We start from the raw sequence: 25583 nt of genomic DNA, 5'->3' as shown, positions 1-25583 counted from the left end.
AAATGTGAAAATCCAGGCCAATTAAGCCTGATTCATTATACAATAGAAAGCCAAAATGTTTCAAAAAGGTCTTATTCCCATCGTTTCTCAGTCCAGATATTTCAGGGATCCGGTCTTTATTACGCTCTTGAGTTGTAGCACAATATCCCAGTTTAACAACTATTTATTCACACTCTGTCAGGATTATTGCTGGAAATGCTTTTCTTTTCGCCAATTAAAGTTACATATTCCTTTACGGAGATACAAACAGCAATGTTCATCTACTGTGCACTGCTGTTGGTGTTTTGACATTAATGCTTTTGCTACATTAATATTTATGACAAACGCTGCCAGTTTGCAAAGATACGAAAAACGTTGCTTTCCATTATTCAATAAGTGAGGTAAAATAAAAGAATTTATAATGTATGCCCGCATTTACTGTTTTATAGATGGACACGGCAAAAAGTGAGATAAAGATTTGAAAGAAAAATAGTGTTCATGGATTGGTTATCATCAGTGTCACCGCTTTGAAATGAGGCTTACATAAAGCCTAACCTCAGAGGTGAATAAATGATAAATGCTTTATATTATGTCCAAACTTTGTTTGGATCAGTTATTTCCAATCAAAATCCTTGATGCGTTTGGAAGTGTGCCTGAGGTCGTCCTTACATCTCACTGCTTGAGAAGATAAACAACTCAGAGCGATCAAAAGTTCTGTACAATTACAGATACATCTTCAAGGTAAAGATTAGAAACATTTACCTCTGCAAACATTATTTATCCTCGAGGTTAGATGCAAAAACATCCAAGAGAGCGGATCATCATGCTTTATAACATCAGCAACTAGAACCACATTTACTGGCCTAATGCCTATTTTCAGTCAAGAAGATTATTCATTTCACCATCATCTAAAGTTTTGTCCGTATTGCTAGACATGTATCGTCTATTAGATATTCTCAGCTGGTAAAAAGGCTTATTTTATTGTTACGGTGTCTATTTTTTAACTAAATGATCTAAACTCCACTGAGATAGCTGAAAGCCGAGAACTCTTTTTCAGTCGTCACCTTCAACACTTAAGTTTCGAGTATGAACAATTTACACTTTGAATTGAAAGCAAAAGTTCATGGTCTCAAAGTGAATGAAAGCTGAATTATATAAATCTATCGTTTTATCACCAGTGACAGCTGGTACATATGGTACAGGCGCTCATGATACTTCACAGCAAGAAACAAGATGAGGTTTGACTGAAAAGCATTTAATAATTCTGGAGTCCCATGAGACACTTTAAGCACCGTTAATGAAATAGACGTGTCCATCCGGCTGTTCCTCTTAAAGGAACAGCATCACTGTCAACACACACGTACACACAAAATACGCATGGTATATACAGTACAGTATATTCACATTATGTTCTTAAAGCTTGACAGTAAGAGAGATGTGCTGGTTACAAATCAACTGGCCTGACAAAAAAAGCGATCGGGTTCAATTCATGTGGAGCAGTGGCTGGCTCCAGACTGGGGGCTTCATTGAGATCCATATCTGTAGTTTGTATACTACTGTCATAGCTAAATAACTGTAATCTTAAATCCTTTTCACCCAAAGGTTTCAGAAAATGTGTTCGGGATTTGTCCAGGATCGTTAGATTTTTGGTTAATTCACTCTGCCAATGATTTTCTGGAATCAGTACATGCATTCATATTTAAAGTCCTGAACTTGGTAGTTTTTTTACATAGTGTCTGAAATTTGCTTATTATCTTTAATTTCTCTCTTTAGAAACCATCCGTGTGCATTTTTGTTTATGATAAGATCATAAGGAGCTGAACCATAACTTCTGTTTGCAATGACACGCTCTTGTTCACACACAATGCTTTCCATGTATGTTACTGCAATGTTACTAGATCCTCTTTACGTAGAGTGTTTGTGAAATGTTACAGAAATTTTGTGTGAATGAGGTGATAAAGAAGCATATTTCGGCGATGAGATGAACTGTCAGAAGTTGAGTCTTGATCATTTTGCAAGAGAGCAACTGAAATGTTTGACGCCTTGCTAAAACAAAGACGCCAACCCTTTGTTTCACTAAAAATGAATCACAAGGCTGATACACAAAAAAGTTGGCAGTTCATTCAGGGTCATTTGGTTTCAAACTTCTTGTACGCTGTCAGAAAAATTGTACAGTGTGACAGTTACCCAGTGATAGCTAGGGATATATGTATACATATTATACATATACAGTGTTTCATACACATTGTCTTTACTTTTATTAACAACCACCTAAGTATAGCTGGCATCAAATTTTTGTGATAATGACATTTTCCATTTATGCATGTCGTGTCTCTCCCAATGAGTTCGGTGTGCGTTCGCATGTTCTCTGTTTTTCAATGAATTGTGTGTGACAGAGTTGTATGCATTAGAGGTCCTCAAAGGACCCGTACGGTTCTAGGTTTATGTTTTAAATGATCATTCGGGTCCAAGTCGGTCCCAGTTTAATTACTTCGGGTCCTTGGTCTGGTTAACATTGTGTGTAAAACCTGAGTCGATTGGAGAACCGCCGTGATCAGAGTCAGTCAGCGCTAATGTGCTAAAGCTCATGTGATGTTTCAAGCGTGCCCCTGGTTTCTATGGCGATAATTATGAAAGTCACGACTGCATGCTGTACTTTCTCACATTAAAAAATATTATTATTAACAAACCATATTTTTATATATAAAAGGTTTGCTCAGAGAGCACAGACAAAAATGCAATGTTAATGTCAAGCCCATTGCACTGAACGAGCAAAGCTCAAGCTGACTCAAACGCAAAGCTGTAATGTAAAGTCATCAGTCACCGGGATAGCAAGTAGACTTCTAAATCTGAAATAATGAGTGGATTAGCCTCTTTTAATCTATAAGAGAAGAATAAAAAGAGAGGTACTACTACTAATTCAATATAGTTTGATAAAAGGGGTCATCCTCAAAGGTATTGTTGCATATATCAGTGCAATGGCAAAGAAAGTTTGGGGAGCTTGGATTTATGAAATATAATGTGAAATTAATATAAATGTTTAATAAATCAAAATATTGTGTTGTGTAACAAAAATTTGTTTATACCAGCACAAGTATATTTCATATCTGTGGGAAACACTGTACATATATATTATATATGTATATATTACTGCACCAATTCACTATGTTGCTTGGCAACTGCAAACAGCCTTCTCTCTCAGAAATAAAGGTACAAAAGCTGAACCTTTTCACAATGTACATCTAAAGGGTGTATATTAGTACCTTAAAGGTTTCTGTACCAATGTATTAGAACCTTTTAAAAGGGTACCAGCCCAAGTGACGCCTTTTGTACTTTTTTCGGATAGGGTACAGTTACAACTACGTGACTTTGTGTAAGCACTGTGCATTTCAAATAATTATTATTAATAATTAAAAGTCTTTTATAAGAAATGTATCATCATATGCACATTTGAAACTTCACACATTGTAGTTACTGGGTGGAAATGTTAAAACTTTGGCCATGCTGAATGTAAAATGATGTGGGATAAATGAAGAAGATGGCAGCGTGTATGATCAACCCTGACGTGCTTTCAGATCCTCTCAATGTCTGGAGAGGCTGCAGGCCGGGCGCTCTCCCTCGTATGGGGATAACATCACACGTGTGACCTCTAGCTGGAGGAAATAACCTGTAACCTCTGCTCATATGTGGCATGGAGGGGGGCAGATATCTCCAAGTGAATGGGCCGAGTTATAAAGGTGAGTCTTAAGTTTCATTGTGAATATTATTGCATGTGCTTTTTTTACAAGACATAACTTTAATTCCCAACATGCTAGATGTTACTGTTTACTACATTCTTTACTTTAATTTTATTATTGTGGTTGTTGCCAATTTAAATAATGTGTCATGTGTTTACTTTCCTATCTATAACTATGAGGTTGTTTCATGTGATTTGTATGATAATAAGAAACATGCATGGTAAGCCGAATACGTAATGTAAGACATATATTGTTTTCTTCTGTGCGTTAAAATTATTGTGAGCAAAAATACAAAAAAACCCAATATAAAAGAGATCTTTTCATTTTCAAAATAACAAAAGCATGCAGCATGGACCAATTACCTGCACACCATAAAAAACAGCCATGACAGCCTGTTTTAACACAAAACATAAGCGACACAAGATGCATGACCAACCTACATCATCATCTTTTTTATCAACTGTACACAGAACAAATACAACAAAGTCCATGCATTTGAGGTATGACATGCAAAGCCCCAAAAAAATTTTGCCATCATAGCCAAGCCATTTGTATTTTCTGAAAGTGGGTGACCCTAATCGGACCGTGTCATGGTAGCAATGATGCACCAACCCAGTGGTCTCCAACATTGTCCACACGGGCACTCACACAAGTCTGTGAGTTGCCCACCAAAGCCTTTTATGTATGTTAACATTTAAAACAATGATAAAATATATCAACAAGTAAAACAAAACAAAGTCATCAAGTTAAAGAACAAAGTTTTGAGTAGACAACATCAAAGAAGCCCTCCAGATTGTTTTATCCACTATGGTAGCCCTTGATCACAAAAAGGTTGGAGACCCGATAAAAACCCTCAACTGATGTCTTGGATCTGTACAGATTTATTTATGGTCCAGTAATGAAGGACTGTAACTGCTGGAATCAATGTCTATATGTTTTTTTTTCTGTAAACTAAACATACGCGCTATAAATATTGACATCAATAATGATGACCACTTTAAGACAAAACAGAAATTACTGCCTAAAATAAAATACTACAATGTTAAGGGCATGCCTGATGGCAAATAACCAAAGAAGACATACAAGCTTTTATCCATAAACTAAAAAGTTTTTTTAATCAAAATATGTTTTATACAGTCTCTAAAAAAGCTCTTTAACAGATAGATAGCAAAACGAAACTACCTAGTTGTGAAAGACAGCTTGTTGTAAACAATTTAACGTTGTATGCATTTATTCATCAGAGATAAGGTAACACCAGAATAAAATTAGTTTAGCAAAATTATTTCCAAAATGATGTAAATTACGGATGCATGATATTTATCGAACAGATAATTTATTGTCCAATATGGGTAAAAATTAAGTCATAAATCCGATAAAAAACTGAATTCCGAGTTTTCTTCTATGATGTTTTCATCCCTGCCTTGTACAATTTGGTTGCAACACACATTCATAATTTCGACACAAGATTCACCACAGACATTTGGACATCTGATGTTAGTCCGGTCAGTATGCTTAGCTGAACGGATCAGTGGTTGGATGAAACGGTTAGGGTTATGAAAATTATAGTGTAAAAAATATGAACTTATTGGTTATCGGTTTCGAAATCGGCTATTAGGAGAACTTAATTATCGGTTATCGGTCAAATTTTCTCCTATCGTGTAATGTAAATGGTACAATCCGGTGATATTTTATTTTTAGTTTTCAATGCGGTGGACTGTGTTATACACACCTGTGTGAAGGACCAGATGTATGAGTTTTATTTTCTTTGCACAACATAAAAAATCATTTTCTATGCCATTGCTGTGTACCATTTACGTTCTTATATAAATACAGATGCATAGTCAACTTTATCTTTTAATGTTCACATGAAAATAAATCTGTTTGTATTCAACCTTGATATTTCACTTACGTCTAGCCCAGAAAGCTCATTAGAAAGAGAAGTGCGTAGAGAAACTGTACAGAAATGTCTGTCTGTGTGACTGAGCTATGTGTTATTCCCGCATCAATGTTGAGTCACTCGCAGGCCTGAGTGTCTGTGTGGGCAGTGTAGGAACAGCGTTCTCCTCTGTGTAAACCCTCTTCTGATGATAACCAAAAACCACCAGCTGTGCTAGTCCTGACAAGCTTGTAAGCACTGACAAATCAACCTCTTTACTTTGTTTACTCAAACCAAGGTTATTTGTGAGCGGGTGACTAATTTAACTTTGTTCTGCCTCGTGTCTTAAGATTTCTGCACATTCAGTCATCTCTGATTGTGTATTGAACCTTTTTACTAACAAGCTAACACATTCAATGCTTTTTATAATCATGAATGATTCTTATAATCATTTCCGGTTATGTGCCCTAAAAGTTCAAAGAAAGCCAATTGGCAGGAAGCCACCCAGTCATTTTTAAAACGAAAACGAGACATTTAAGAGATAAAAAAAAATGCTTCCGCCCTACCTGCATCCTGAACTTTAAATGTTTCATTCACAATGGTACCAAATGTTCAGATTCACACGAGTTTTGGATTTTGCAGAGAGACTGTTATATAACTGGACGAATTGGACTGTGAACACTATGGGACTTTTTTACTTCGAAACAGTAGATATGGGGCACACTGCAAAACTTTCGTTCAGAAGTCATCTCTTTCCAAATATCTAAACACGCATCCACAAAGTAACACCAAGCGTGCCAAGACAGTTTGGATTGCGATAACTTACTAGCCTTAGAGACAACAACAAAACTCAAGCATTCGTTACAACCTTGTTCACAAGAAACTAATTTGCATAGAAAAAGTTCACAGCCACACATCTATTCCCTTTGTGGCATACGTGGACACAACCTTTCATGTTTGTGCCAACCTGTGCCAAGCTTAACCCGCCCAGGTTGCATTATATAATATAATTCAGAACGCAGCCAGCTGGATTCTGGGTAACGTATTTAGTAGGACTCATCATCATTTCTCTTTGGCATTGGACACAGAAAGATGTTCTCATTTGCTAAAAATAACTGCCATGGCTGTCTGAGCACTGACTATAAAATAACAATACCTCAAAAACCCAGTGGAAATGTTTTGCAAAATGTCTTAAATGTATGATTATGATGAAAAATGATTCTCATGAAGTACAATCAATACTGCTCCTTTTGCCAAATTTGGGGGAAATCATCTAATGTCTTTTAAGCATGTGAGCATATATGCAAACTAAAATTATTTACAAAAAACATCATAACATTAGGTATTATCATTTATATGATATCTAATATCTATTGAATACCAGACGTACAAAAATACATCTTAATATGTAGGTAGGTCACTTGAGAAAATTAGGGCAGCCAGCTTGACTTAGTAAGTCACAATGCCTACAAAAGTGGAGAAATTAACACAGTTTGGATTAGGCCGGTTCTGGTTGGATGATGCAAAAACAGCTAACATTAAAGTCAGTGTTGCGTTTGCATTATAAACACCAAATCATCGAGATGGGCATACGACCAAGCTGTCTGCGTTGAACATAAACCAAGCCAAACAATAAATAAGAGAATCTAAAGTGGACTTGCAATATGTAAGAAACACAGGAGAGACTGATAATAAAGGACTGAGATATTTACCGCATTATGCGTCTGCGTCTGTCCAATTAGGATCAGAATGTTGGAGCAGATGATTGAAAGGCAGAAATTGATCAGAATAATTGATCTCTCAGACCTGATGTACCTGAAAAATATAACATAATAGACATAAGTAATAAAAACAACTGGATTCCCACAATGGCATAGCATTATTACCTTTACGCACTTACCTCCACAAAATAGCGTACACCACTGCCAGTGTGATCAAGGCCAGACAGGACAGACCACATCCCACTATGAGCGTCACAGATGGGACCCCTGAGTACTCCATAGCCTGGGAATGACACACAAGAGCTGTAGCGAGCCATTTTCAGACCCTTGTACCACTAATAAAAACCCATTTCACTGCCTCGTAATAAAGCAAATTAGGGTACGCTTACACTGCAGGCCCATTTATACGGCCCAAATTTAGTGGATTAAAGTGTCAGATTTTGTTGTCTGTAATTCAATTCATGTGAACGTAATGTATTAGCCTCTATGTGCATTGGTCATTATCAACAGGTAAGTGCTTAAGGTCAAAAGCATTATAATTATCCATTATAGATAACAATTTGCAGTCTATTTTAATGCTGTTGAAATTACAGTGCATTTGTTATTGTATGTAGACCATCGTTTTGGATTTGTCTTCATGCAACAATTTAAAAGTATGCATAAGAATACATATCCTATATCAAGATATCATTTTAATGTAAAGAACATTCTGTGAAAATATAACCTTGATATCTTTAATACTGACTGAGATTCAAGATTGAAATCAATAAGTGTAAACAAATTTTGATGCTCCTTATCTCATAATAGAATATGGGACTTTATCCAGGATTTCACAGACAGGGTCATGTATATAAATCAACCATTTTTGGCATTTGTATTGGGTGTACAGGCCCCAACTTATTAATACATACGCCTTTTCTCCAGAAATTCACCAATCCAACTCCCAGAATTCACAAGTCATTGTGACATATTAGCTATGCATTGAAATGATAGCATTTATCAAACTTTGCCCCTGCTGCATCACGAAGATGCACACAACACACAGGAGCCATTAATTCAATACCTGGTCACATGGGCAGAGGAAAAATGGCCGCCTCATACCCTATAATGTAAAACAGAGACGTATAGCCGTCTGTGGAGTAAATCATCTGATTGTAAATCTATGAATCTTACTGGTGAAGCAGATAATCTATCAATCCTGAAATGTGACTGCTTTAAGCAACATGCATGCAAAATGTAAATTAAGATCTATCAGTCTATATTATGTACTGTAATCTTAATGTACATCGTTTTGTAGGGTTGGGGAGGGGGGCTTTGATAGGTTGAAGCCATTATTGCAAATCCATAATGCATGTGCACAATACATAGTCTAAAAAACATATGCATATTATTTCAACACCACCAAAACATAAAATTTTCTCCATGCAAACAGCACTCATATTAACAAGTATAGCCTATACATAAATGCTTTATGGCGATCAGGAGAGAGTCTGTGCTTGCGTAGGTCCATCTCAATCACATTCAGCTATGACAATATCACGTATTTAAACATCAGCACACTTGAATCAACACAGCATCTCCAATACTTACTATTTCTCTGGGTTGTTGAGCCAAAATGGCGAAGGTAGATACCCGATCACATAAGCATTTGGTGTGGGATGCATCGGTGAGCACAGTTCTGCATCCTTTAGAGCTCCAGCTACCCCAAGAATCGTTCCTACACAACACAGACAAGATGCATTCGCTTAACAAGCTTGTATTCCTTTTAATCCTTTGCAAGAAGCACTCATTCTCATCCACTCGTGGGGAAAGTGAACGCGACGCGACTGTCCAGCGGTGTGGTGCTGAAACACTCACTCCTCACAGACACACTCGCGCCACAAACAACATAAACCAGCTTTACCGAACCTACCGAGTCTTTATGCCTCAGGGTTGCCGTATCGCTATCTATCGCTTTATATTTCCTCTCGCGTTTCTAATTAGCGGCTTTTGGACGCTTTCCTGAGGGAAAAAAATCAGCCTGGAAACGGCGGACGGCATCAGATTGATACTCTCTTGCCTCCCGCCTCGCGCTACGGCGGAGGGGGGAGATGCCTCAGAAATAATTCCTCCTTCTCGTCGGTTTATTGTGATGAGAGCAAGTATGCTTGAATTTCGGAGAAAGTTAATCCGATGTTGTACTTTTCTATTAGATTGTGTGATATTCTGGAGACATAAACCTCGGGAAAATGCTAAGGGAATTGTTAACCTCCCCGTGAAAACGGGCTGGATGGTAGAAGCCAATTTCTCCTTCTCCGGCGAGCGGAATGATCGAACAAACATTTCACCTATTTATTAATGCTTACACTCCTCGGATGATATTGCAGTGCTTAAATCTAAAGATTTGACACTAACAAAGCAGCTCACTTCAGATCTTTTAATAATGCATCATTTTATACAATAATAAAAAAATCTGACCCTAATGTAACGTTATTTAAATGTGCTTATTTAATCGATTACAATATTGTTTTTGGTTTAAAGAAAAATATTAAGTGGTTTCTAGGCGTTTCACATATCAACCAATCAACCTATGTTATTCATTTAAGTTGGGACTACATGAATAATTTGTGTTGTATTAAAGCAATATTGCTAAAACATGGCATTGAGTCCAGTTTCCAGCATGCTTTGCAATGAATAATAGGCTAAAGGGTTAATTTATGCATTTTTTATTTATATAACAAAAGATGGGGGCTTATTAATGTTTAGTATGTTGTTATATTAGTATTTGAAAGAGTTTCTGTTTTGTTGTATATTTCGTGTTGATTGATCACAAAGCATTACATTGTTAGTGTAAATGAATTGATTTGAAAGTATTAATGTTTTTGCCATAATCAGATTTTGTTTCAGTTGAGTGTTAGTTATTGTTAGCTTGCTAAAGTTTCTTGTTGTTACTGTATTGTAGCTTTGTATTTCTAAACTTAAGTAGAGCTAACATGATCATCACTGTAAAAATAGCTGTAATTATGCAGCTGGTTGCCAGTAACTTACAGTAGAAGATAAAGACTGAACATTTTTCAGGTTCATTTAACTTTAAACAAACTGTTGCCAGTAAATAACATAAATCTACAGTAAGTTACTGGCAGCTAGTTGCCAGTAATAGACAGTAATACTGTAATTCCTACGGAAATGTTTTACAGTGTAGTAACATTGGTGAATTTAACTCATTTTTACTCGGATCGACTCGATTTAATTGTGCTAAGGTAACTAAAAACAATTGAGTAAGTTCAACTAAATGCATATATTTAAATGTAAATAATTAAATTGGGTGCAACCACTTACATTAAAACATAGCAAATTCAATGAATCATTTTTTTTCAGTGCAAATGGTAAATAAGTAAAACTGAGCTCTGATAGCTTATAACATCACTAACCACACAAACATTTAGCCAACATTGCAGCAGTAATAAATGTTTATACTGTAAATAAGTGCAATGATAATGTAAATGGTATATAAGAAACAGCACTATAATGTCTCTAAACGATGCATAACAAAAACAGGCTTTTCTGGAGGCTGAATGACATGAAACCTCTTGTAGCCTCTGCCTATCCCAGAGGAAGACCGTTGAGGATTGTGTGTCTGCACATCTCAATAATTAAACTGTGGGAACGTTCGCTTTCCAGCGTTTTAATTAAGCTTTAAACTGCCTCTTTTTCTTTTGCATGGGTTAGCCTACACTTTGTAATATAACCTTCATTAGCAGGTCAGTCACAGACTTAGCCCTACCTAGTAACAGATCAGTAGTTAATGAACATAACATGTAGATATATGAAAAATGTCTTGACATTTCTAACCAGTTTAATGTACACACGGTAATGGTTTGTTAACATACGGTTCAATACCTGTACAGTTCATATATGGCATTACATTTATCACACGTTCTGGAATGTCGATCTGATCATGGTGTGGATTTTACAGTCTCATGAAATTTCGTTATATAGTCACGTATTTTTTTTTATTCTTTTTTCGTGCTATTATCACGAAATTTCGTGTTTTTTCGTGATCGTATAACGAATTCCTGTTTTCGTGTGATTATCACGTATTGGTTACTCAACTGTTTTGTCCTATTTTCTTACCATTGTCGCTTCGGTTTAGGGTTAGATTTACATAAAATGACATCCCTAACCAAACCCAACTCTAACCCTAACGCCAGGCGACATATAAAAAAATAAATCAGAAAAAATAGTATAAACCAATATATAAAGTGACATTCTAATGCAAGCACCAAATCTAACCCTAAACCGAAGCGACAATGGTTTAAAAATAGGAAAAAGCAGTTGAGTAACCAATACGTGATAATCACACGAAAACAGGAATTCGTTATATGATCACGAAAAAACACGAAATTTCGTGATAATAGCACGAAAAAAGAATCAAAAAAATACGTGACTATATCACGAAACTTTGTGAGACTGGGTAGGGATTTTATGTTGTGTTAGATGAAAATATCTGTGAAGGTAATGTTTTATAAGCTTTGGCTTTTAAAACAATAAGAACTGAGTACTTGATTTGTAGTTACGTGTAATAAATGTGCTCTCAGATCAAAATGTCCAATAAATATCAAGTTAAAATGTAAGTTCTTGGCAAAAAAGTACAAAGCAGATTTTTGTAGTTTATGTAAAAAGTCCAGTGTTTACTTTATGTAAATGTGCTAGTGTATAGCTCAGTGGTAGAGCATTGCGTTAGCAGTGCCAAAGGTCATAGGTTTGAACCCAGGGAACACACATACTAATAAAAAAGTATACTGTGTGATGCACTGTAAGTCGCTTTGGATTATAGCGACAGCCAAATGCATGGATGTAAATGTAAACGTCCACTGCCATGTCTGGTTATAATGAACAAAACATAAAAGTTCCAAATTTAACTTTTAAACAATCAAAATAAGAAAAAGTCAATTACATAGGTACAAAATATATTTCAAGATTGTCAGAATATTTCTGAACTGACCTTTGTTTTACGGTCACATTTATTAGCAGATATATGTACAAGGTTGGATTGATTTACTCATGGAAGACGAAGTATGGCTCTGTCCCGTCTAACTTTATCGACAGTAAGCCGATAGCGACTGACTCCAGGCGTTTATTAGGATGTTGTGGGATGGATTGCTGTGGGCTACTGTGTCAGCAAACTCAATTGATGCGATGAACTCAATATGCGGTCAATTCATCCAATCATTGACCATACAAGCGGCTAAAGAGGCAAAATCACTTTCTTATAATTATGCAGTGATATTACGCAAGCTGCAATACAGTTTACAGGCTTTTACAGACATATTAAAAAAATATATTTTGTAAATTATATTATCAATGTTTTTTTTTTTACTTTGGTAGTTCCAGTTTAGCTGTATGTATTTTGAGCCGAATGAGAGGGAAATTTATGTTTAGTTTAGCTGCATCTGTTCTCTTGTTAGTCACTTAGCTTTTCCGGTCTGGATGGTGTTTGATAGATACAACGTCTGTGGATGAGTCTGTGGGTGTATGAATTACGCTGGGCTCAAGATAGACTCAGTTTCTAGGCAATTGTACATGCAGACACTAATGACTAGACTTTTAATAGCCGACATGAGGCGCTGTCCATGGTACTGAACCACAATAACACCACATTCTGACATTTTAAGTGTTGTACTTTAAAATAAGCTTGCATTTGTTAACATTAGTTAATGCATAAGCTAACATAAAAGTACAATACCTCAACAGCATTAATTAACTTTAAATCATGACATTTTCAGCAATTGTTTGTAATTGTGTCTTGTTGTAATTGTGAATATTAGTTAATGCACAATGAACATTAATACTTGCATTGGCATTAACTAACATTAACAAAGATTATGCTGAAAAGCTACATTGTTTGTTTCTGTTAGTTATGCATTAACTAATGCTAACAAATACAATAGTGTTACCTATTTAGGAATGCCAGGTTACTACTATTATTTCATCTAATCCTGTATGTATCTGTGCATCTTAAAAGCAGTACAATCTCTGGCATAAGTTCACTATTTTGCTTCCATTGTTATTTCTGGACTGTACAGATTTACCATTAGCCTTGAATACAAAACGATCCTTACAAGCAATGCAACTCAGCAAATCTTAATGGTTTATGTAAAACAGGAAAGTCCCATTTCAAATAATCCTAGTGTAACTAATGTTAATCTGGCATCAAGCACAGAATTGTTGCAAATATTATATAAACTATATAAAAAATGACCAGCACGGCATTCTGTCGTATTATGAAATGTAATGTAGGGAAAAACAAACACATTTAATGCAATCACACTCATCGTATCATCACTCTATCTGATGCACGTGAACCTTTTCAGGATGTAAATGTTGTAATTGATCGTATCTGACATGTAAACAGATACATTCAAGAAATTTACCACAAATACTTATTTGATCAACATTTGTTTAGTGGTTAGAGACTTGGGCTTGTAACGCGAGATCTGCTGGTTTGAGTCTCACGGCCAATAGGTTGTGACTGTGGTGCCCTTGAGCAAAGCACTTTAACCCCAATTGCTCCCTGGGGGCTGCAGTGATAGCTGCGCATGTTTGTGTGTGTATGTGTGTGTGTGTACTCATTGGGATGGGTTAAATGAAGAGGTCACATTTCGAGTATGCATTGCATACTTGACAAGCATGTCAAACTTTCTTCACTTCTTTATTTAAGGTTAAAATAGAGATAAGTTTATAAGGAAAGTATATTTGACGTCCTTGGTGGTTACCATTTTAATCACCTTTTTGTATTCAATAGTGAATTACAATCATCATATCTATTACTTCAAAGAAACTTTGCATGAGGGTTAAATGGAGATTTATGCCCAAGTGTGGATTTTTTTTTGTTACATGCAAAAATTTTGAAAGTTGTAATTCAAGCCTGCATCAGCATAAATGAGCTAAACAACATATGGCCTTAAACAAAAAGATTCTGTCTGTAAATCAAGGCAACTTTTCAGTTCAGCAACCCTTAGACATTAACCAGACCTTTACGATAGCTTTGGAGAAACCTGTGTTCAGTTCTTCAGAGATAGAGCAGCAAAAATTTGAATCTGATTAGCTTATATATAAACGCTCCACCACAGCAAACAAATCAAACAAAACTAATCCTGACTTCAGGTAGGCGTGAGCATGGCACAAACTAACGAAGGGTTAATTGTAACACTATACATATTTCTACAGGGTCGAGCAATCTGTGCTTTTGGTCTTTTTCTCTTATTGTCAGAAAATGATCTCCTGTGAATTGGTGAAACGTTTTGATGTGTTTTGGTTACAAAAAATGTTTTGGAGGCATGAAAGTAAATTTTGTCATTTTATGTTTTTTTTTTAAGTCTAATTACATAACAGCATTTTGAAACATGTCAGCAACTCCTAGTAACCGATAGCTTACTTTTATATTTTTTTATAAAAAAACTTTTTATTTTATATATGGAGACATCCAAAATGTTCTAGGAGGGGGGGCAGAGGACTGGAGTTGAGAACCACTGTCTTAAAGGATCATGACAGGCCCATGTTTTGTGTGAAAGCACTGGCTTTGTTTATTCAGGCCATGTGCTTTTTGTCTCGTCTCCTGACTCCGCCCCCTCGTCTCCTTGTTTATAATCTTATTATTGTTTGATTCATGTCACCTGTTGCCCCCATTAGTTCTCCTCTATTTAATGCCCTTGTGTTTGCTGTCCTGTGCTGGTTCATTTTGAGCCTTACCTGTGAATACACCTAGTCAAGTTTCATTGTTAAAGTTTATTGTTTAGAAGTAAGACTCTGTCTAGTTTAGTGTCAGTCCTGTCTGTATGAGACATGTTCTGTAGATGCAGTTTATATGTAGCTGTCCTCCAACTCTTTAAAAGTTAGACAAATATATACTACTAAGTATTGTTTTGAATAAAATTAGTTTTGAAAAATGTAACTTTTTAAATATTATATATAAAAATAAGTTGTATTTAAGTTAAAGTCACAGGTTGAAGTCAAAGATTGACACAGAGCTCTTGTAGGTCAACAGAAACACATTACTTCTGTAGAGAAACACCTACAGTTATGATGTGAATGTCAATGAAATGTTTCAATGCAGATGTTTTCCCTTGTCATTGGAGAAAATCTACAGGGGCTCATTAAAATAACGCCTAAAAATATACATACATGGCAGTCGTAGATGATAAAGTTGTGCATTTGTGTAATTGTTTGCTTGCACACACCAATTTTGTATTTGTGCAAATGTATTAATGAACATGTGGCCACATAAATATTCCTGTAAACAGATTAGACACCAAACTCAACAGCAATTTTAGGATCATGAATACACATGAAATACATAATGTTTATAAAAATGCTTTCCATTAGGAAGTATGAAGTGTGTTTGGTTACCCAGCGATTCAAGCAGCCCCCCTCCTCTTTAAGCTGTCTATTATAACACCACAAGGCTAAAAGTCCAGGGGTTCAAATTTAACTCAAGGGGGAAAACTCATGTGGCCATGATTCAATGGAAATTGAATTTGGTAAATAGGCTTACTCTGTGTTCTTATCGTTCACCGCACAAAGGTCCGGCTCGTGCTCGCTCATATCGCCTCCAAACCACCGTGTAATTTTCACATTTGAAGATTATTAAGATTAAATAGGAGCTGTTTATATTCACAGCATGGGCCAGACAGGATTAAATAAGTATCTATAAAGATCATAACGAAATAAGCCAAATCCATGAGTCAGATCATAAACTATTATGCCTTCAGGAATGTCGAATGTTCTGTTTATTACATTATAAAGTGGGGTCCAAAAGTCAAAGACCACATTAAAAATCTGTTTAAAAAAAATCTAATTTAAACTTGAAAGCTCAACTGGTGGTGCATTGTGTCAGCAGCTCAAAACTTCATGGGTTCGATCCTCACAGAAAACACGTACTAATGTGAAATGCATAGCTTGTAATTTCCAGTAAGTCAACGTGCCTGCCAAATGCATAGATATAAATATGCCAACTCATGTGTACAGCACACGCTGTGATTAACAATGATGCACAACCCAAATGCAGACACATAACTAAATATATTATATTGAAAAATGAATCAGGCCTTACGTAAACACACATAGTTTACATTAAAAAAATCTGTATGATCTTAACTCATCGGACATCACACTGAGGAAGGTGCTTTACTGCATGCATGTACAATAATAAAAAATGCTAGCACTTCAGACATTTCTGTGTGGCCAAGCCTGCCTTTCATTTTCAAAGAAGGATCTCCTCCACAGAAGCTGTCAGTAGATAGCCTGCCCGAGAGAAATGTGTGCTTTATTAATTGCACGCTAGGGAACGAAGGGGAAAGGCTGCCAGAACCAAATGGAGTCGGAGCAAAGACGAGAAAAAACGTTTATGAAAAGCCTCTTCAAGCTATAGTCACAAACAGAAGTGACAACAGATAATTTTACATTATCAAAAGCCCTCAAAGCCATTGTAGAAAGATTATGAACCTGTGTCACACATTCTTGAATATAACACTATACTACACTTCACTACACTATCCTACTGTATGCTTGGCAAGCACAAACATCTTACAGATTAATTATTTTGATCATTAATTATACAAATAAATATTGCCAGGATTTTTTTATTGCTTTGGGGTTTAAGAAGATGTCTAACCCATGATTAAATTACTGCTGTGTAACAGCACATAGAAGAATCAATTTAATGAGCTATTAATATAATTGATCATGGGTTCATGCAAAGGTCATGGGATCAATCCCAGGGAACACATACACTAAAAAATGCTGCCTCATTTTTAACCCAACGTTGGTCAAGATGGACAAAAACAATGGGTCTCATTCACGAAGAATGCGTACGCAAGAACCTTTCCACAAACAAATCATGATTCAAAAGAAACTTTCATATCAAAATTTCTTCTATATTTAAATAAAGAAGTACCACACATACATTTCTATATCATCTGTTATTATATTCATGATCTATATTATTATTATATACAGTATGTCATACATATTAGGAGTGATTCCCAACCGGGGGTACGCATACCCCAGGGGGTACATAAAGAGTTTCCAGGGGGTACGCAAAAAGAATTAGATTTTGCTTTGATCTCATTTACTTTTTATTAAAATGTCTTTCGTTTGTCCAGTCATTGACCTAGGATTGATTTTTGTGAGGAAAGCAGACTACTTTAAATGTAATTTTAATGTTATCATCAATATTATTAGTCGTCGTGATTAAATCCACACTTTAATTATCACTAACTTAAATTGAGATTTTAGTAAATTTAGGGCCAGATTTACTAAAAAGTATGTGAGAGCTAAATTCCAAACAAGCGCCTGAGTGGAAACAACGTGTGATTTACTACAAAGGCGCAAATAAAATACACAGGCACAATAATGACATTGCAATCTACTAAGAGCAGCGCAAGAGACCTCAGCAGGACATCGCAATGAAAATGCGGACTGTGGAGTGTGAAATGCATATGCAATAAGGTCACAAAAATAACACCTTTTCAAAGCTAAATATCTACTGCGTGTCTTCAGTAAGTCCAGTTGTTATTTAATGCCAAAAGGATGGTTTGCACAAGCTGTTAGTAAATCTGATAAAAAAAATTTATTTGTAAAATAACTATTTGGCATTCCCAGAGTCCGTATGTGAAGTTTTATCTCAAAAAACCCTACAGACAATTAATTATAGCATGTCAAAATTTACATTTTGTAGGCCTGAGCAAAAATGTGCCATTTTGGTAACTACTGTATTATAGCATACTTATTTTTCTACACATATAAAGAAGATGTGCGCAATGACAAATCTTCATGTTTTCTGCTTTAATGTAATGTAAACGTTATGTAGATGTAATGAGAAGCCCAAACGTCAATCACTTTATTCATTATGTCCATTTTATTTTAGATACAGATGCGTGTATCATATTCATTAAATGTCATATTAATTAATGTCTTTGTTATCGCACCCAATTCTTGGAGGAGTACAAAGCACTCCAGCGACATCAAAACCTCCTAAATCAAAAATGCAAAGCAAAAAAGAATATTACCTCTTTTGTTTCTGAGACAAACTGCTCTAAAATTTTCCTTACATGGAAAGCCCTTATATGGAGTAGATTGGGTGTGTTTTATGCAAATTGCCAACCTTGTGCACACAGCCACTCATGTAGAAGACTCCAAATTCATGGATGTAAAAAAAGGTATTGTGCGTACACACGTTATCAATTAGAAAGTGAGAAGTTTAAGTGTGGGTATAAATATGAAAACGTACACAATTATTAGTGAATGAAAAACACTGTTTGGGATAAATGAACCCAGAAAATATTGATATTTGACATCAATGGCTTAAAACAAGCCAGCATTTTGGGCTGAATCAACCCAGTGTAGGTAAAATTACAACCCAACGTGGTGTGTCCCGTTTTGACCCAAAGCTGGGTTGAAAAAACCCCAGCATTTTTTACAGTATACTAACAAATATATAGACTGATTGCATTTCATGTCGCCTGCCAAATGCATAAATGTATATACAGTATTGTATATAACGGTTTGTATTCTATATGCTAAAGACTTGCCTGAACACACACTATATCTACTTTATCATAAAACCTCTTAAGAACTGAGCATCTGAGGTCTATATCATATTAATGCATCCCTCTCTAATATTCTCCAGCTATGAAATTTACTGCCAATGGTTGGGATGTAATGTCTCGAGGTGTTTGAAGATTTTACTATCAGCTCTAATTCATTTTTAGTGACACTGGAGTAATTACTCTTCCACCCACTTTAAAGGGCAAAATGTGCCAATCTTAAAATGACCTGAAACCAGCGGTGCCATTTCCAATTGAATGCTAAAGGTTCGGACAGGTTCTGTTTTTGGGTTAGGGCAGCTGTTCCCTGTTCAGATTTGAGATTGTACTCTTACACCGTCTCCATGATGTGATCGTATTCCAGCGATAGGCAATTTGTCCGTCCAAACTGAATGTGAAAAAGAGGCGTGCTGTGATGCAATCAATCACAAAACACAACCAATTACAGGTCTTTGACCAATACTTTGACAGTTCATTCAATTATATCTCTGTATAGGTGGACCAATCAAGCCACCTTTCCACTGTACCTGACAAACAACGGCCAACAAACCAGAAGTCATTCATTCCCTATGGAGAGCTGCAAATCTGTTGCGTAATTTTTGCATCTGTTATTAGCGTTGGAACTTGTGTGACTACTGTCTGGGATACGCTGACCGGAAGTGATGTATTTCAGTGTATTCCAATCAAAACACTATGCAAGGGGAAAATTATTAATTTCTCTTTTTTTTGAATATTCATATTTTAAAGGCTCTTGCATTGGAATAAGCTTCTCTTTCATGTTGACATGGAGTTACGATTAAACTGAAACTTTATTACGACTGCCACTAGGGGGCGAACTCTCACAGTCATATCCAAATGTTGTGTACAGTGGAAAGGCAGCTTCAGACACGACATCATAGAAATAAAAAACATTTCTAAAATATAATCTACTGTTGTACACTCCCCTAAAGGATTATTATGAACACCATACTAATACTGTGTTTGACACCCTGCATTAATTCTACGTGGCATTGATTCAACAAGGTGCTGAAAGCATTCTTTAGAAATGTTGGCCCATATTGATAGGATAGCATCTTGAAGTTGATGGAGATTTGTGGGATGCACATCCAGGGCACGAAGCTCCTGTTCCACCACATCCCAAAGATACAATATTGGGTTGAGATCTGGTGACTGTGGGGGCCATTTCAATACAGTGAACTCATTGTCATGTTAAAAAAACCCATTTGAAATGATTTGAGCTTTGTGACATGGTGCATTATCCTGCTGGAAGTAGCCATCAGAGGATGAGTACATGGTGGTCATAAAGGGTTGGCCATTGTCAAAAACAATGCTCAGGTAGGCCGTGGCATTTAAACGATGCCCAATTGGCATTAAGGGACTTAAAGTGTGCCAAGAAAACACCCCCACACCATTACATCTCCACCAGCACCCTGCACAGTGGTAATAAGGCATGATGGATCCATGTTCTCATTCTGTTTATGCCAAATTCTGACTCTACCATCTGAATGTCTCAACAGACATCGAGACTCATCAGACCAGGCAACATTTTTCCAGTCTTCAACTGTCCAATTTTGGTGAGCTTTTGTAGCTTTTGTGCAAATTGTAGCTTCATTTTCCTGTTTGTAGTGGAGATGAGTGGTACCTGGTGGAGTCCTCTGCTGTTGTAGCCCATCCGCCTCAAGGTTGTGCGTGTTGTGGCTTCACAAATGCTTTGCTGCATACCTCGTTTATAACGAGTGGTTATTTCAGTCAAAGTTGCTCTTCTATCAGCTTGAATCAGTCGGCCCATTCTCCTCTGACCTCTAGCATCAACAAGGCATTTTCACCCACAGGTCTGCCGCATACTGGATGTTTTTCCCTTTTCACACCATTCTTTGTAAACCCTAGAAATGGTTGTGTGTGAAAATCCCAGTAACTGAGCAGATTGTGAAATACTCAGACCGGCCCGTCTGGCACCAACAACCATGCATCCCCTTTCTTTCCCATTCTGACATTTAGTTTGGAGTTCAGGAGATTGTCTTGACCAGGACCACACCCCTAAATGCATTGAAGCAACTGCCATGTGATTGGTTGATTAGATAATTGCATTAATGAGAAACTGAACAGGTGTTCCTAATAATCCTTTAGGTGAGTGTTTGTTGCGGCATCACATTGTGACTGATTAGGACAAAAACTTTGATTTTCGTGGATATAACGTTATTTCTGTTTCTATTTACAATAGGACATGTGTTAGTATCAGGATGCTGTCAGTATTTTCTCAGAGAAATATAAGACCAGGGTTCTTTATAATTAACATTATTTGAATGTAATATATTGTGCACAATAAGGCCAGAAATGTACATAAAGTAAGGCTTCCAATTTTGACATCATGTTGACTTTGATATGAAAGTGGATGGAAAAGAAAAGTGTGATGGCACAACTGTAAGATATTTTTATCAGATGTGAGAAGAAAATCTAAAATTGTATTAAACCACATACAACCAGTATTGCATCTCACCTGGCAAAAGTATTTTTTTTCCATCATTACAATGGTTAAAAATATATGTGTATATATATATCAGCAAGCACTAATATTTATTATTGGACATGACATTGTGTATTTAAATCTCTTTGTAACCAATCAGAACACAATACCACTGACACACAAACACAAAATAAATGACTTTTACTTACACAACAGAGCTGTCCCACAGTGCACAGAACGGATTGATTGTTCCCTGTAAAAAACACACACACACTTTGATCAAACTGTGATTGGATAAACAACACCATGAATAAACACATCACAATATATCCTGATAAACAGACATTTACACACGCCTGCCATTATGATGCTGAAAGCCTTAAAGCAACAGGACAGAAAACCGTATCTGAATCTGCTCTTCTGACACATCGAGGACAATCCAGTAACAACTAGAGGTGATGACAGATGAGTTATTGGACTAATTACTGCTGAATGTTTGTTGATGAATGAGTCTAAAACATACGACAGTGACATTGTGGAGCTCCCCGCTGTTTGGCTGTCGTGACTCACAAAGCTATAGAGGAGCAGATTTCCTTCCAATTTCAGCTCAAATGAACCCTATCTCTGTTTAAAATGCCATATGTTTCATGACGCTGCATTACAGGAGGATATTAAATAACCGTTCATCCAAAATTGAAAATGATGCCACTTTCTCCCCCCCCCCAATGGTGTTTAAAGCCTATACAGATCAATGATTTATCTTCTTCTGAAAAATGAAACTTTTGCCACTGCTCTCCCCTAATCTTTCCTAGTGTAAGGTTTTATTTATTCACTGTCAGAAAAAAGGTACAAAACTGTACATTTTTTGTCGTTGGGGTGGTACCCCAAGGTACCATTTTGTACCTTTACAGGTATATATACATAATACAATGTTGTACCTTTTAGGGTACATTACTGTTCCTAAAGGATCGATTGTGTACCTTTAAAGGTACAGTTAACTATTTTTTACCCCTAAAATTTAAGTGGTACAAAACTGTTCCTTGATGTACACAATTGGTCCTCAGGGTATAATATTGTACCCCATAAGGTTCAACATTTCAATGTGTTTTATACCCATAAAGGTACAAAAAGGTACCTTTTAAGGACCACCCCAGCGACAGAAAAAGGAACAACTTTGTACCTTTTTTTCTTGACTGTTTGCAATGCGCTCATTTGACAAACATGCTTTTTAAACCTACAGAGCAAAGAAATAGTAACCAAAGGCAAAACCGAGAGATAACTATTGTAACTACTAAATGAAGATGACTTCCGTGAGCTCAGTATTGTGTTCAAGAAGCATGGAGAGATCTGACTGATGCTTACATTAGCTAGATGAGCTAACTCAATCTCAAGCTGGGTCTCTGTAACTCTGGGTTCCGGTCGGACGGTCACAGCGATCACTTTCGAGTTCACAGCGGTGTTGTTCCTGTGAGTGAGACAAAATCAAACACAACAATCAGTTCACGCTTGCATAAGTAATGCTAATTTCATTTGTTTCGACACTTAGGTTGTATATCTAAATCTAAAGCTTTATTGTGGACATTTGTAGGGATGTCGGCTCATTTAGCACAGAAGTTTGCACTGTCTTTGCATGAGCCGGGGTCGTCATTAGCTGTGATTCACGCCGTTTGAGACATTTTCTTATTTAGTTAGAAAACGAGCAGGAATGTTGACATGTACGACTGCCGTATGAAATCTCAAAACAAACAAACAAAACAAAAGAGAAAATAATAATGCCATTACAGTACAGTAAACATCAATCATACGACATAAACATGTCATAAAAGGGCTGCCAACAAGTCACATACATTATTCAAGATGATACCCACTGTACAGACAGATGAATTAACAGCATTTTAAACGAAGCAAATCAAAATGTGTTTTTCCTTCAGTCTTTCTGATTAAATCTAATGGTCGCCTCTGGGCAAAACAATCATAGATGGGAATCAGTCATTCGCCTGTGACCCGACAACAAACATGAAGGTAAACACTTTATTAACAGCATTATTTTTCACTTTCATGAGCAAAGCAAACATTATTTGTATATGCATGTGATTTAAATAGATTTATGTGCTCTTATCGGTAGCAGCAGGTGGTGAAATTATGTTTGATATTACATTTCAAATACACTTAAAAGACTTTCTCTCTTTTCATCCCAGCCTCCTCCAGAGAGCCAACCAAACAAATTCTCCTTGTGTAGCATTTGTCAACGTGAACTGTTTAGGGCATGATTTCATGGTCCATTTAGAAAGAGGATACGACATAAAAAATAGATGCACAACAAGTAGCTCAAGAGTCTGCATCTGAGACAGATCTTTAGTTTTATACTTTTGATATTAGCTTACAGTCTGTAACACTTTAAAAATTAAGGTGCTTAAAAAGTTCTTGCATTGGTATAGAAGAACCATATTTTTATTATTATTAGGATGGTCAATCGATTTATTGCAAATAATTGCATATGCATAATATACACACATACATGCATACATTTCAGAAAATTTAAATGAATGTATATATTTTAATGTACATATAATATAATGAAATATATCAATATTTAAATATATATATTTTTTTTTCATAGATGCATTTTTTGATTATTTATATATACAAAATAATTACACACACAAATAAATGTAGAAAAACAAACTTTTTTTGTATACGATTAATCACGATTACTCTTTAGGCAGCCCTAATTATTTTATTAAGCTCCCACGTGTACTGGCCTTAGGGCAAAACTAGACTTGTATAACACGTAAGTAAATCATCATAAGGTAGAAATTAATCCATTAAGAGTAGATAGATTTTCTCAAACGATGTTTGTGCATGGTTACCCAACCATAAGATTTGATTCAATCAAGCAAATATTCTGAAGTCTGCACAGCCTGAATGAAACAAACAACAAAAAGCCTTAAAGAGATAGTTTACCCCCAAATATCTCTTGTCATTTAAATTGACCCTTTTTACCATTCCAGACATTTTGTACCGACAAAAATCCAAAAAGTAAGAAAGTAATTTTTGCAGTGTTTTCAGTCACTTGGGTCCACTGTTTCCAATAAGCAATGTGTTGATGATTTTACAACAAAAGTTTTGTCTTCTAATCAAATGTAACATGATCACATCCCTTTGCTGTTATTTTTTTTTCTTGTGTTATCCTCCACTGTTTGGACTGATCTTCATCTCCCGGATGGCTTCATTGAATCCAGCACCTTTTATCTGCTCTTCCATGAACTTCTCTCATGTCAGTAGGAATTCCACGGAGGAAACAAACTCAGGTTTGCTGAGATCTGATTGACAGCTCAGAGTCACACTAGGAAGGGTCTGTTCTGTCCTTAGGGTCTCCAGAGGTTTGGTGGAAGTCCACAACTGGAACTGGAAGGTTTTGATCCTGAGCTTGAAGACTCCAAGGATAAATGAAAATTTTACTTTGACATATAAGCTATGAAAGAAAACCCCACAGACTCCTTTGTTTAGGACTTAAGGTGAAAAACAGAAGAAAAGCCGCTTTGATTAAATGATGTTTTTTATCTTATGTTTGGTGTGTGAATGACACAGAATGGTTTGAGAATACCATACCATTAATACCACATGACTGCACCTCAGACCTGACCTATTGGAAATTATCCTAATGCGTATCATTTGCTGGAACATTATGAAAATAAATTAATTATCTGTTGCTTTTCTGAAATGCAAAAGTATCCTACAAATACATCCGTTCTTGTGAAAAGTTCACAAAAGTAGGGCTGCACAACAACTTATTGCAACTAATCGTTTGCAGAATAAAAGTTTTTGTTTAGATCATATCGTGAACGAAAACTTTTATTTTGAGTTTGCACTGTGAGAAGTTTCTTTGTGAGAAGCGAATAAAGAGAAAACCACGGCTTATACACCGATCCTCGTCCTCTTCTTTCTACCCTGAGCTACGAACACGTTACACATGCATAATTTATAAATATAAAAATGTATATACACATACACAAATAAGTATATACGTGCATGTGTGTGTATTTATATAAACAGAATAATTATACACAGTACACACACATTTATGATGTAAACAAAAACTTTTATTCTGCAAATTATTAGTTGCGATTAGTTGTTATGCAGCCCTACACAAAAGTTTAACAATATTTAACATAAACCTTTTTATTGAACTTTGTAATTTCTTGTTTTTCATTCAAATAT

General features: G+C 36.0%; 1 protein-coding gene across 4 annotated transcripts in view; it reads right to left on the bottom strand.

Annotated features, from left to right (window-relative positions):
* Positions 1–25583, bottom strand: part of adgrb3 (adhesion G protein-coupled receptor B3) — a 208129-nt gene that overhangs the window by 33602 nt on the left and 148944 nt on the right. For all 4 annotated transcript variants that reach the window (XM_065296013.2, XM_065296012.1, XM_065296014.1 and 1 more), the window contains 5 exons: positions 22725–22827; positions 21572–21615; positions 8904–9030; positions 7493–7596; positions 7305–7407 (listed from right to left, as the gene is read on the bottom strand). In XM_065296013.2, the coding sequence (XP_065152085.1) occupies positions 7305–7407; positions 7493–7596; positions 8904–9030; positions 21572–21615; positions 22725–22827 (481 nt within the window). The remainder of the gene's footprint in view (positions 1–7304; positions 7408–7492; positions 7597–8903; positions 9031–21571; positions 21616–22724; positions 22828–25583) is intronic.

The sequence above is a fragment of the Paramisgurnus dabryanus genome, chromosome 20 (genome assembly GCF_030506205.2).
Source record: "Paramisgurnus dabryanus chromosome 20, PD_genome_1.1, whole genome shotgun sequence".
NCBI classification, from domain to species: domain Eukaryota; kingdom Metazoa; phylum Chordata; class Actinopteri; order Cypriniformes; family Cobitidae; genus Paramisgurnus; species Paramisgurnus dabryanus.
The sequence above is the reverse complement of the archived record's forward strand: the minus strand, read 5'-3'. Positions and strand labels throughout refer to the sequence as shown.